The sequence below is a fragment of the Vidua chalybeata genome, chromosome 3 (genome assembly GCF_026979565.1).
Source record: "Vidua chalybeata isolate OUT-0048 chromosome 3, bVidCha1 merged haplotype, whole genome shotgun sequence".
Classification (NCBI taxonomy): Eukaryota; Metazoa; Chordata; class Aves; order Passeriformes; family Viduidae; genus Vidua; species Vidua chalybeata.
The window spans coordinates 38,374,293-38,387,278 of NC_071532.1; the positions used below are offsets into that span (position 1 = coordinate 38,374,293).

General features: G+C 44.0%; 2 protein-coding genes across 10 annotated transcripts in view; one reads left to right on the plus strand and one right to left on the minus strand.

The window, feature by feature from the left end:
• Window positions 1-1,418, plus strand: part of RTN4 (reticulon 4) — a 40,859-nt gene extending 39,441 nt beyond the window's left edge. For all 8 annotated transcript variants that reach the window (XM_053939145.1, XM_053939147.1, XM_053939148.1 and 5 more), the window contains one exon: window positions 349-1,418. In XM_053939145.1, the coding sequence (XP_053795120.1) occupies window positions 349-391 (43 nt within the window). In that variant the 3' untranslated portion in view covers window positions 392-1,418. The remainder of the gene's footprint in view (window positions 1-348) is intronic.
• Window positions 1,419-1,461: 43 nt separating this feature from the next.
• The window catches only part of EML6 (EMAP like 6), an 87,952-nt gene continuing 76,427 nt past the window's right edge, over window positions 1,462-12,986 (minus strand). The window contains exons 33-44 of one of the 2 annotated variants that reach the window (XM_053939143.1): window positions 12,058-12,078; window positions 11,518-11,691; window positions 10,638-10,846; window positions 10,005-10,162; window positions 9,270-9,384; window positions 8,609-8,797; window positions 7,452-7,672; window positions 6,607-6,769; window positions 5,987-6,090; window positions 4,814-4,967; window positions 4,486-4,586; window positions 1,462-3,900 (exon numbers count right to left, since the gene is read on the minus strand). In XM_053939143.1, the coding sequence (XP_053795118.1) occupies window positions 3,876-3,900; window positions 4,486-4,586; window positions 4,814-4,967; window positions 5,987-6,090; window positions 6,607-6,769; window positions 7,452-7,672; window positions 8,609-8,797; window positions 9,270-9,384; window positions 10,005-10,162; window positions 10,638-10,846; window positions 11,518-11,691; window positions 12,058-12,078 (1,634 nt within the window). In that variant the 3' untranslated portion in view covers window positions 1,462-3,875. The remainder of the gene's footprint in view (window positions 3,901-4,485; window positions 4,587-4,813; window positions 4,968-5,986; window positions 6,091-6,606; window positions 6,770-7,451; window positions 7,673-8,608; window positions 8,798-9,269; window positions 9,385-10,004; window positions 10,163-10,637; window positions 10,847-11,517; window positions 11,692-12,057; window positions 12,079-12,986) is intronic. The other variant, XM_053939144.1, reaches the window with a different exon arrangement.

Here is a 12,986-nt window from a genome sequence, read left to right on the forward strand (position 1 = left end):
TCTAGGACTAATGTGTTCTTCCATGTGCCAGGCCAAGGAGGGAAAAGGTCTCTTACCTCTGGACTGGTTAGGAAATGAGCTCCTTTATTGCTGATGCTATATTGAAATGAGCCTGTACTATTTCTAAAAGAAATCTGTGTATGTCAACCCATTAGTGATACCTGAGCCCCTCAGCAGGTGCAGTTGAGGGGGGAAATGAGAAATCCAGCAGTTTCATTGGGCTCAGAGTATAAAGCTGTGTTGTGAGGGTTCTTTTCACATGTTGCTGTTTCTAAGACTCTGTTTAACCTTTTCTTTTTTGTCTGTTACTCAAACTCACTTTTGTGTGTTTCCTTCTTCCTCTTGCAGGATCCAAGCAAAGATCCCTGGGTTGAAGCGCAAAACTGAATAAAAAAAGCTGGAAGCAACTTATCAATAGGAAAGGAAGTTCATCTTTTAAGGGGGAAAAATACTCATTGGATTTACATGGGGAGGGTCAGGGAATAGCAAACCCCTTGACATTGCAGTGCAATTTCACAGATCTTTATTTTTTAGCAACGCAGTGTTTGAGGAAAAATAACTGTTTTGACTGCCATGTGTTTCATCATCTTTAAGTATTGTAAGCTGCTATGTATGGATCTACAACTAATCATCTTTCCTTATCCTGTGTGCAGCACTGGCTAATACAAACAACTGAGACAGCTGTACATTTGCTTCATCAGAGGTAGTTCCTGCTGTGTTCTGGAGGTGTAGAGCAGGTGGGGCAGAGGAGAACACTTCCCAGTTTGTGCACTGTGTATGGTCTGTGTAGATTGATGCAGATTTTCTAAAATGAGATGTTTTAGAAGAATATACCAGTTTAGCAAGTTTTGAAAAACCTTGCCTTTTTGGTATGAGTATAGCTGTATTGTGATTTTGTTTTATCAATTGCCTATATATATATATATGTGTGTTTCACAAAGCTTAGATCTTTCAGCTGCTCCACAGTGCTTTGTACTTCAGAGAACTGACTGAGGCCTGGACGACCTCCAGAGCACACAAGCTTGAGAAACTAAAGTCTCTGTAAACACTGGCATCTGTTGGAAACAACAAAAGAGAAATGAACAAAGAACCTTCACAGAGAGTAAAAGAAACTTACAGCATACACTTTGTTGCACAAACGTACAGTAGTTGATCTTGAGCAAATAATTCTCCAGCTTTCAGACTCTGATAATCTGTGGACCGAGTATCTAATGCTGCAAATGTTGTTTGGAAACTTAAAGCCCTGTCCTGTTATGCAAGAAATGATAAGTGAAAATTTATACACTTGCAGTTTGAGCTGTACTGAACTAAGTCTGTGGAATGCATTGTGAAATGTAAAAAAAAAAAAATCCCAACAAAAAAGGAAAAAAAAACCAACCCAACCCCAAGTATCAATAAAGCTTATAGACATAAAATGACACCAGTATTTGGCTTTCTTGAGGCAAGTTTAATATATTTGTGTTTATTTGAAGTTCATTGTGACAAATATCCATTGTCCATGGTGGTGGCAGTAGTGTCCCAGTAGAGCGTGGTGCTGGGTGGGTTTGTCACGGTCCCTTTTCTTCCTCTGCAGCATGAAGGAGCTGCTCAGGGTCACCTCCAGTGTCCCAGGGAGCACTGGAGGGTGTCAGGTTCTTGGATTTTTGAGACAGGAGTGGTTGATGACATTTTCAAGTTTGAAGGAAGTAAGTCCCAATAGTCTTTCCAGGTCAAAGTGTTGAGATTCTGATTTATTTTGAGATGCAGATCTTAAATGAATGGCATCTTGACCGTTGAAAAATAGAAATCCATGCATTAATATTTCAGCTTACAGTAAAATACAGCATTACTTCTGAGCATTTTATACAGGAAGCCAGACCATAGAAACATACAAACCATGTTTTCCTGACAGACACTATTGCTTGAAGATACTTCTCACATCACTGTTGATTAATTCATTCTGCCACGCAACTGGTTTTATTTGGGATACAATCAATGTGGAAGGAAGGCAAACATGAGTGGTTAAAACATAGGCAGAGGTGCTCACTGCTGGCACCACCTGACAGAACAGGATTTGATCCTGAAGGTTTCTTTAAAGAAAAGACTGCATAGGGACTCGTACTGTGTATCTGACAAACTGCTCTGCTGTATAGTCATATAAGGCATTAATAAATTCAATTGTAAAAAAAAAAAAAAAAAAAAGGTGATTCTTTGAGGTTGCTGAAGCACTTCATGTGTTAAACAGACAGGAATTCACTCCTTTAATGGGATGTTTTTGCTACTTTTCTGTGCAGTGGGAAGCAGAAACGGACTGGCAGGAAGGTTCCAGAGTTCAAAATCCTATTGTCCTGAACTGGGACTAAAGCACTATTGCTTTTCAGAGACTAAATGTAAGTCTATAAACGTTTTATTTTGGCCTTTATTTCTTTTAATTAAGAAAGTTAATTTCAAAACATGGATGTTCCATGCCCAGAATCTTCAATATCTTAAATACATATTTTGACATTGCCCATATTTGCTATTCCTTTTTAAACCTTCTCCAGTTTCATTGTCCCTTGAGCTTTTGGTTTTGACAAAATGTTCTAACAAATAGTGAAGGGTTTGAGTTGCCTTTTGGGAATATCTGTCCATGGTTCCACTTTCCCCTGGAGGCAGCTCTCCTTTGATCTCAGCTGTCCCCCAGGCCAGGACAAGGGGCTCTGTGGGGTGAGGGAGAAGCAGGGACAGAGAGAGGAGCCCAGAGTCAACCAAGATAAGGTTTCCCCCCTGCTCAAAAAAAGCTGCATTTCCTGCATTTCCTTGCAGCATGGACTGGCTGGAGGGCACACACAGCCCTGCTATAGGGACATTCCAGGGTTTCCTTTGAAGGCTTAGGACCCCCCCTCCAGAACAGGAAATAGGGACTGATGGAGGCTTTCCCACCAGGCCAAGATTCTGGCTGGCCACTGCCTGTAGGAGTGTAAAGCACATTTTCCCAGAAACGGGGAGCATGCAGGAATACTTGGGGAATGACTCCCTCAATCTTGGTGTTAAGTCTGTCCATACCCTCTCCTCTCACTCACTGTTGGAGTTCAGCTTGCACTGCTGGCTGCAGGAGCAGCTGCCCAGGAGCTGGAATGCTGTCACTTTGGCCTTCCGACAGCACAGAGCCGCTCACTGTCAGAAACAGTGGGGAATTCACTTGTGAAGGTATTAAAAAACCAAAGCAGAAAATAGGGATAATGTAAGTACCCAGCTGGAAAAGGTGAGAATGGTTTAGCCCTCCTCTGGGTGAGAGTCATAGCACCATGTATGGAAAGCAGGTGGGGGGAGGCAAGGCTGCAGCCCAAACTACTAGAAAATTATTCCAAGGCACTTCATGGATAGAAAATTCTGCCAAATATATATATTTAAAAATAAAATGGACTTAAAAAAAAAAAAGGATACTTTGCTCCTTCAGTTAATGAAAGCTGAAGGGTTACCTCCCCTCTCCCCAGCCTGCTCATTAAATGCTCCCAGCTTTACTGAGTGCACCAAATTGGAGTTTTAAGCAGGTGTGGTTAAAACCCACCCACTTTTTGAACTTTGTTCAAGCCACAAATTTGGAAATTAAAGGGCCCAGCATTTTCTCCCTTTTCAGACATGGTTTGAACAACACAGTATTAGGCAAAAGCAGCTTTGTGAGTGAACTGTTCATCCCTTTGGGATCCCCAGGTTACCCTTCAAACCTCAGCTTCCTTCGCAAGGGTGTTGGGCTTTCCAAGGCCAGCTCCCATTCCCTTTTGGTAAGTTGGGATGAGTGATCTGGAAATGTCAGCCTGCAGCAGGGCTGGGATTCCTGCAGCTGGAGGGGCATTCCCGTCTGTCCCGGCCAGCACAGCCCTCGCTGGGGCAGGACAGCAGCAGCCAGAGGCTCCTCAGAGGCAGCGCCACACGAAGACACTGGAGACAAGAGGGAGAGCAGGGATTGGCCTTTGGCACAGCCCAATGAGACAGGAGCAGAAAATAAACACATTGGGTGTGTGAAGTACAGACTCTGCATGTGTGTGTGTGTGTATGTGAAATACACTCTGTGCATGCTGTTGCTCTGTGAATGTATATGCAATGTGTGTGCACTGTATATGTGCATGTCTGCAAAGTGAGCACTGTGTGTGGTAAGTGCATTGTATGCACATGTGTGTGACTATGTGCGCGTGTGTGTGCACCCTTGTGTCTGTGTTTGTGTGTGTGCTCTGTGGGCAGTGTCTGTGTCTCTGCATATGCAGTTTGTGCATCTGAGCATATCTGTGTGCACTCTGTATGGGCCCTGTGTCTGAGCATATCTGTGTGTGTGCACTGTGTATCCATGTCTGCTGTGTTTGTGCACCATGTATGTGCAGTGCATTTGTGAGTGGGATGTGGCTTTGTGGGTCACATTAGTGTGTCTATGTATGTGTGCACACCTGTGGCTGTGTCCCTTTCTCTCTCTGTGTGTGCCTGGCTCTCTGTGTCCCTGTGTGTGTGACTGCCCCAGTCCCAGCCCGTTACCTGCAGTCGTTCCCTCCGGTGCTCACCACGAACTTGTCGTCATGCGAGAAGCGGATGTTGGTGACGTGTGCTGAGTGCCCAAAGTACCGCTTGTGTTTCGCCTGTGGGACAGGACAGCAGCTCAGGGATGGCACCAGGCAAAGCTCTGTACCCACAGCCATCCTGACCCCAAGGCCTTTTCGCTCCCTGGGAGCTGCCCATGGATGGACCGTGCTGTTTGGACGCTGTAAGTGCTTCCCAACCATGCTGGTTGGGTGCTGTAACAGCAAGTGCTAAGGGGTCTGGGAAAAGCAAAAGCTGCTCAGGTGAAAATAAGACAGGCACTTACAAATTTCTCCGTGCATGGGAAGTCAAACAGCTTGACCAGCCCGAAGTCATCTCCTGTGACTATGTTCAGGCCAGCGTGGGTCACACAGGCACAGTTAACATCTGCTTTGTCTGCATTTCGTGGCCAGATCCCAATGACTTCGTCTCCAAGAATGCTGTTCCAAAATCAAGGCAAATAAAATGCATTAGGCCATAAGATTTAACTTGCTGCTGCTCTTCCACAGGAGGCTGAGCCAACACAGGTCAGTAATAAAAAATTGCTGCATTTAAAATAAAATTGTCCTTTTTAAATGATTGCCCTGAGCTCATCATGGAGACCATCACACTAATACATCATTTTTATGTGAATCTTAAGCAATCTCTATTCATTAATCCTTAGGTTTATTTCCCATGAAACCACTGGCATCACATTCTACACCAGCACCTTGTGCAGCTCTGGTCTCTATGAGCCTTCCCCCGGGATTTCTGACTGCACTGTTCCCTTAGCCATGAGTTCCTGAATGATGGAATGCTTGTCTTGTTCTCAGAAATAGGTGTTCTGCCCCAGCTTCAGTTCTCTGTAATCATTTACCCACAGACTCACTGCCAGAAGTATCTGCCCCCTCCCACCAGCTGTCAAGAGTCCTCTGAAATGGGGAATTTGGGGCAGATTTTTATGCCAGCAGAGCAGAGTAGGAGGATTCTCATTTACCTTCTCCCAGCCCTGCCTGGTTCTCACCCACTGTCAGCTCTGCCTTTGGCCTGCCCCACTTCTCACAGGAAGATCACAGCCAGTTCTGCAATGCTGGGGGCAGATTCTTGTGTTCATCCACATCAGGAAATACATTTTAATGACTCTCAGAACTCTTTAATACAATCAGTGCACTTTTCTAGGCCTTCCGTGCTGCTGGTGTTTGCTGATGAGGGACAAGGCTACCTGGAGTGGCCCAGAGCTGTGTGAGGGGCCTGGGATGAGTGGCAATGAGCCACTGTGGCTCTGTGAGAGCCCCTGGTGTAATTAACGGCACTAATTACTACAGACACCAAAAAGCCAAAGGGTGTCAGATGGAGCTCTGAGGAAGCAGAGCCTGGGTGCGCTCACAGGTTTGCCAGGCCCTGGGGACATCTCAGCATTTACACACCCAAACCTGCGGCCTGATCCCAGTGCTGGCCCCATGCTCTCCTTGGGTGTTACCTGGTCCATGTGGCCCAGGTGATTTTCTCTATGACTGCAGGGTCTGTGATTTGCTTTCCCAGTGGCACCTCGTGAACTTGACGCTTGTAGGCACCTGTGGATACCTGAAAGTGGGAAAGGAAAAACCTGGAAACTCTCCTATAAACACATAATTTTCTTTAAAATTTCCAACAGTCTCACCAGGTTTTATCAGCAATTAAACATCTAGGATAATATTTTTCTTTTTTCCTCATTATCTGGAATTCATCACATGCCATATAAAGGAATAACGATGTTACAGGATGATGATTAAAGGAGATGCTCACATGCAGAGCTGACAGATTTTCTCTCGCTTCTATACTTTACTTTATCTCAACCTAATTTTACTAAATCAGAATAATTTCTGAAGGAAACTCCCTTAAATTAACAATTTAATTGAAACAATGGAGCTCTCACACACATCCCAGCCTCAGGGAGGAAGAGAACTGCTTTCATATGGTTATAATCTACAATTTCTTTTTCAGCATTGTACCCCTTCCATTGACCTGGGATAATGCTTTGCCCTTAGCACAGCTGGAGCCTCCATCTTGTTATGGTGGCCCAACAAACCCAGGCACTCCAAGGGGCTATCCCAGACATACCTGGATGTACTTGCTGTCTGCAGAGAAGTCCATCTGTATGACAAAACTGGCAATATCCTTGCAGTAGCCAATTCGGTTTAGGGTTGTGCCTTGAGTGAGATCATAAAAATCCACCGTATGTTCTTGTGAGCCCACTGCCAAAAACCTGTTATCTGGGCTGATCCTAGACAATAAAACATGGAGTGGGGAGGTCACTGGCTGTTTTGGTGCAAGATTTGCTTCTCATGGTAATGTGATAGGAACTTTTTTTAATGAAAAATACAAAATACCTTCTGTCAACAGCAAAACTGAACCCAAACCAAAACTTGATGCTTACGAGAAGAGGAAGACTGAGGACATCTCTGATGGAGGACAGGGTTAGATGGAATATTGTGAGGGTGGTGAGGCCCAGGCACAGGTTCCCCAGAGAAGCTGTGGCTGCCCCACAACTGGAAGCATCCAAGGCCACGTTGGATGGGGTTTGGAGCAAGTTGGGGTAGTGGAAGGTGCCCCTGCCCATGGCAGGGGTTGGGACTGGATGAGCTTTAAGGTCTCTTCCAACCCAAACCATTCCATGACTCTATTTGTGGCTAAATGATATTAATATTGCACTCACATAAAGCCACAGCACAGTGTGCAGAGCAACACTAATCCTCTGTGAGTCAGCAACAGGAACTGCAATTTGGAGAATTAATTCCCATAATTACAGCTGTGTAGTGTGGCTATAAATTAAAGTACCACCACAGTGCCCTTCACCAGCTCACACAGGTTTCAACAGACACAGACTTACAAAACCTCTGCAAATCCACCTGGCACTCGATGGCCATTTCCTTGAGCCAGGGCTGTGTATTTTGAGCACCTCCTACCTGATGTCCTGAATGGCAGACTTCCTGTCCCGCTTCTTGCCCCAGACCTTGAGGCTGTTGACCAGTAGGACGATGAACTCTCCATTCCTCATGCCAATGGCCACCATCTCGCCGTCGGGGCTGTACGCGGCACAGCGCGCAGGGTGCCCCAAGCTCACCTTGTTCACCAGCTTCTGTGGGGACACACGCAACAGGCTCACACCTCCCCAGCACACGGAGAGCTTCCAAACAAAATATAAAACTTGCTTAATTAAAAACAAATTGACTCTGTTTCCCTCTAAACATAAACCTGAAATGTCACACCGAGACTAACATCCCACCAGGCATATGTTGCTAAGCAGACTTCAAAATAGATATGTGATTCGGATGGGGGGTTCATGTTTGCATTATTTTGTAGACTGACATTGAGTTTCACACCAGAAAAAGGACTATTTAGCAGAACAAGCTGAAAAACCTATTTCCTAATTTGTTTCAAAGAGGACTTTGACATCTTCAACAACTGATTGGCACAGAGCTTTCCCATTTCATTTGATATGTGGAAACGTCCCAGAAAGCTCTTGAATTTTCACCTATCTGGTTGTATTTATAATAGATTAATTTCCCTCATTAAAAATTATTACTGTTATCTCAGGTAACAAGCTTTTGGAAAGGCTTAAGCTGGCCAAAATGAGCTGAAAACTTTTTGGTGTTTTTTTTTTTTTTTTAATGTTTTATTTGTTGTTTTTTAAAATGGTTGTTGTTAGTCAATTTGACTTGGAAAAATCACTGAGGCAACATGCAGAGTTCCAAAGGAAGACTCTGAAGAAGAGGGAGCTGTGCTTGCCAGGAAGGCAGAATGATGGGCAGGGGCTGTGTGTGTGTGATAGCACAGTCTGTGTCACCCAAATTCCACCAAAGTGGAATTTAAATGCTTCCTTGATCCCCCAGCCTGCAGGTTTGGATCAAAATGCCAAAACAAGAGGCACTCCATGGGCAGGTGTGCTGCTGAATCCCTGCATTCCTCTGGGAGTGCTGGTGCCAAACATGACCAAAACCTGCTCAGGACAAGGCAAAACCCTGCTCTCATTCCAGGGCTGCTCAAAGGCACAGCTGGAAAAATGGATACTTGGATAAAATATTCATTTTTAATCATATACTTTTATGTTCACGGTACTCACTTTGTCCGACAGGTCCCAGATCCTGGCTGTTCCATCGTTGCTTGCAGAGATAAATATGTCTTTGGAGGGGTGAGTTGCCAAGCCCCAGATTTCCCCTTCCATGTGACAGTCAATCAACAAGTTTGAAGCAGCACTTTTTTCTCCTACTTCAAGGATTTCTCCATCTTTTGTTCCCACTAAGATTTTCCCCTGTTTGTAGCCAAAGAAAAGGAGTGGAGAGAGATGGTCAGTGCAACAGTAACTGCCATGGTTTAAACTGCCCGATCTTCCTTGGAAAATACTTGGAAAAAGCATAAACAGATTAAGCTTGTCATTGGTTAATGGCTACTTGATTGGAAATATAAACCAACATTCATCAGTGGTGTTTTTATCAAGGAATGTGTCAGATTCCAGAGCAAAATGAAATAGAGAACATCCCTGGAGTGTTCGGCTGGACAGGTCCCACCTTGTGCAGCATCACTACTCCTTTCTCATACACAATTTAAACACATTCAAGAGTGACTACAGCAAGGCAAATGACTCTGTTGTTTCTACTGTGTTCAACTTCACCAAAACTTGCAATCTCTCAGTAACTCCCAGTGGGAGTTTTGTGACTTTAAAGAACAAGTAGAAGTTCAGGAAAGCAGCTGAGCTCTGCCCTCTGCCCCCAGCCACTCCTCACCTTGCCCCGGCACACGGAGCGCACGCACTCAATGAGCTGCCCGGTCTCCAGCTGGAAGGCTCGGCACCGCTTCATCTCCTGGTCCCACAGCTTAACTGCTCCTCCCTCCTTTGTGCTGCAAAGGAGGCCTGGTGTTACCTGGATGGCTCCTTTACACATGGAAATCCCACCAGTATTTCTCTGCTTAAATCAGTAAACATACATTAACCCACCTTCCACTCTATATCACTATTATGGTGCAATGGGAAGTAAGTAATAAAAAATTAAATGCTTTCACACTTCATGTTTTAAACAGCACCATAATTTATACAAACCAAATTGATTTCTTGCCAAGTATCTCAAATCTCTGTTTCTTGGCAAATCTGTTTCTTGTGGTAATCCCAAGACCCACAGCATGTCCACTGGGAGAGGCTGTCTGTAGTTTGACAGAACTAACAAATGAAGAGAACTCCACTTATGGCAGGACCCCAGGCAATAAGAGCTTATGCAGGTGTTTGGAACAATTCCAAAGAGGTTCAGCATCTCCCTGCCGCATAACATGTGCCACTGTGATCCTCAAGTATCCTCCTTTAGTCCTTCACTTACTGAGCCATCTGGGCAGGTTACATAAAATTGAGAGTGAAGCTGCGACAGCAGAGAGACCATTTATCTCTGGGGTGCTGGATAAATAAATGAAAACAAAAACCACACAAGCGAGACAGAAGTTGGGCGCTTTAGGAAGATCCTGTGTCTTACGGCCTCTCCTTCCCTCCAGTAACAATGAGCCCGTCCCGCAGAGTCGTGTACATGGTGAACACTGGTCCTGTGTGAGCCTTGGCCACCAGCCTGACCAGGAAATGATCCTTCCACACGTAGACATCTCCATTTATGGCACCAGTGAATGTGAGGTTATTCTGCAACAGACAGCAGCAATCTCTGATACAACGGACACCTCGGCTTTTTTGTTCAGCTTCGAGTAAAATTCTTTAAATTAAATTTAAAAGTCTTAACAACCACCCTGGATTGTCACCATTGGTGGTATCACGGGCATGTGTCATGCCAAATACCATTAGCAGAAACAAATGATACACAAAATAACAGATCACAGTTTAAGTTAAACAGAAAAATAACCAGTGAAGGGAGAAAAAAAAAAAAAAAAAAAAAAAAAAGAGAGGAAAAAAAAAAGCCAGGGCAGTAGGTGTGCACAGAACTTAATAGAAGACAGTCACCCAGTTGTGCTCAGGAAATTCAGGGAAAGATCAAGGTGCACAGGTTTTAAATCCACATTTCACTAACAAGCACTGGGTTGTATTTCAGCAAATAAAACTGACTCTTGCAGGTTTAATACAAAGGTAATGTAAAATCCTGTAGCAGGTAACTTGAACTCACTGCTCCAAAGGCAACAGAGAGCATGGTTTGCATTTTGGCGTCTTCCATGGAACCAATGACCCCTTTCTTGTAGAGCAAAGCACTGCCAGCCAAGGTCCAGAACTTCATGTGTTTGACCCCCACGGACACGAACTGAGTGTCGGAGTCCGGGCGGAACTCCACAACGAAGATCCTCTCCAGGTGTCCTCCCCTACTGGCAACTTTAGCTCCTGGTTTAATGATGAAAGGAAAGGATAAAAACAAAGCTGAATTTACCTGAGAAATTAAGCTCTGATATGCTTCTATCAAGTAAATTGAGCTGGTATTGGATTAGAGATCTGTGTCCCAGATGCTGAAAGCTGCAAATCCCAACACTGTTTAGTATATCAAACATCTTAATGCAACTCCCAAAGTCCCTGGTTGCATCCCACAGATTTAGGAAATGCAGATTTAAGGCCTTCATAGCACAATCTGTCTCCTGGGTCAGTGAAATAACACAGAAATATTGGCTATCATCTGGTGAAAAATGCACACTCATGCACACTCATGAGCTGAGGCCCTTTTCCTCTCCCTCCACCATTTCCAAAGATAATTATTTTCTGGAAATTACTTTCCAAAGGCCTATCTCCATCATAGTACTTGAAGTGTTTTAGGAAAGAAAAAGAATAATTTTCTTTAAATTCATGCAATTTTATGTTAAGCATCATTCTTTCCTTAATTTCCACTTAGAATAGGTGTTTAAAACTTATCTTCCTGTTCATATTTTCTAGCCCTTTGCCATCTTTAACTGATTGACTGGGATAGAGTAGGGAGACAGAAGTCCAAAGACTTCAAAGGCAAAGCCAATTATTGTGCACAGTCCTGTTAGGCTGAAGGAACATGATTTCCCCCTGGTCTGTACCTTCCTGCCACCTCCAGACAGTGATGGTGTGTTCTGGGTCGACTCCCACTGACACCAGAAGTTTGCCAGTGGCACTAAAGTTCACGTAATTGACCCCTTTGGTGTGGAAGCAGCGCAGCATGGAAAGGGTTTGTTTGCTCATGGCATCCCATATATGAATTGTGGGGGTTGTACCTGTGAGCAGAGAGAGGCATTAAAAGAGAATTAATTCTGGAAAGCTTCAGTGCAAACCAGGCATTTTTCAAGAACATTTAACCTGAACAGACATTAGTTGGGGGTTTGGATTTCTTTGAAGATTAGCACTACTGGGAAACAAAGAGAAATCAAAATAGCTTGCAAAACACAGGGGGGAGGGGGCAGGGGGAATCATTCTAGTCCACGAAGTCAGACAAGTGCTAAAAGAACAACATTAATGAAGAGCCTCATGCAAAAGAAATTGCCTGCAGATGTTTCACTTGTATCCGTGGTTCACACAGATACAACGAAGCAACATGGAACTCGTACAGGACTCTGCTAAATTCACAAACAAATCAGCCTTACCTGGGAATTCTGTCATGTCACCTGCATTGTGAGAGCAATGGCAAATGAGGAAGCACCAAGGGAAAACAATAGGTGAAATAAGTCATGTGACTTGTGCTGAAGTGCCAGCATCAGCACCAGAAGGAAAACAAAATTAAAAACTTGGAAATGGATATGGATTAAATCAACAAAATAAATAAGCAGGAATATTGTTGAACTTTTTTGGGTATATTGGCTTTTATACACAAATATTGCAACAATATTTAGTACTTTTAAGTTTAAAATTGGTATCCAAAAGAAATGCTACAGGCATGCAGGTTTTAAAAATTATTAAATTCAAAAGTGAAGTGAAGTGAATTTGTATAACTAGAGTTATACAAAGTATCAAATCAAACTCTGAAGCACTGATCTCCTGAGGCCTAGGAAAAGGGTCTTTAGCCTTTTCCATGTCATAAAAATCAGTGTTTTGCACAGCTCTGGCACCACATGCAGGTTTGGGTGCTCCCTCCACATTCCAGCTGCAGTGACCCTGCTCAGGACAGGCAGCAGAGGGTTTGTGTTTGTCACTGTGCTCATCACTACAATTCCTTGCCCCACCCTGTTAAATGACTCCTTCCCTCAAGTTATGGATTCCATTCTCCTTCTGGAATGGGCTGAGACATTCTGATCCTGTTCTCCTCCATAAAGTTAATTATTTCAGCCTTAGGCTGAGAGACAGCAGATCCTTCTAAAGGCTTGGGACAACTCATCCTGCATTCCCCATGCAAAGTTTACTCCTGCAGGACTCTCCATGTAAATAATAAACACTCAAACACATGTGGTTTCTCAGCTGTCCCCTAACTTATGCTGAGATCTCTCTGTTTCTGGCCTTCTCTGTACAGCTCCTGTATTCCTGCAGAGAAAATGATGCTCGTTGTACTTCCACTGCTAAACAGTGACTTGGACACAGG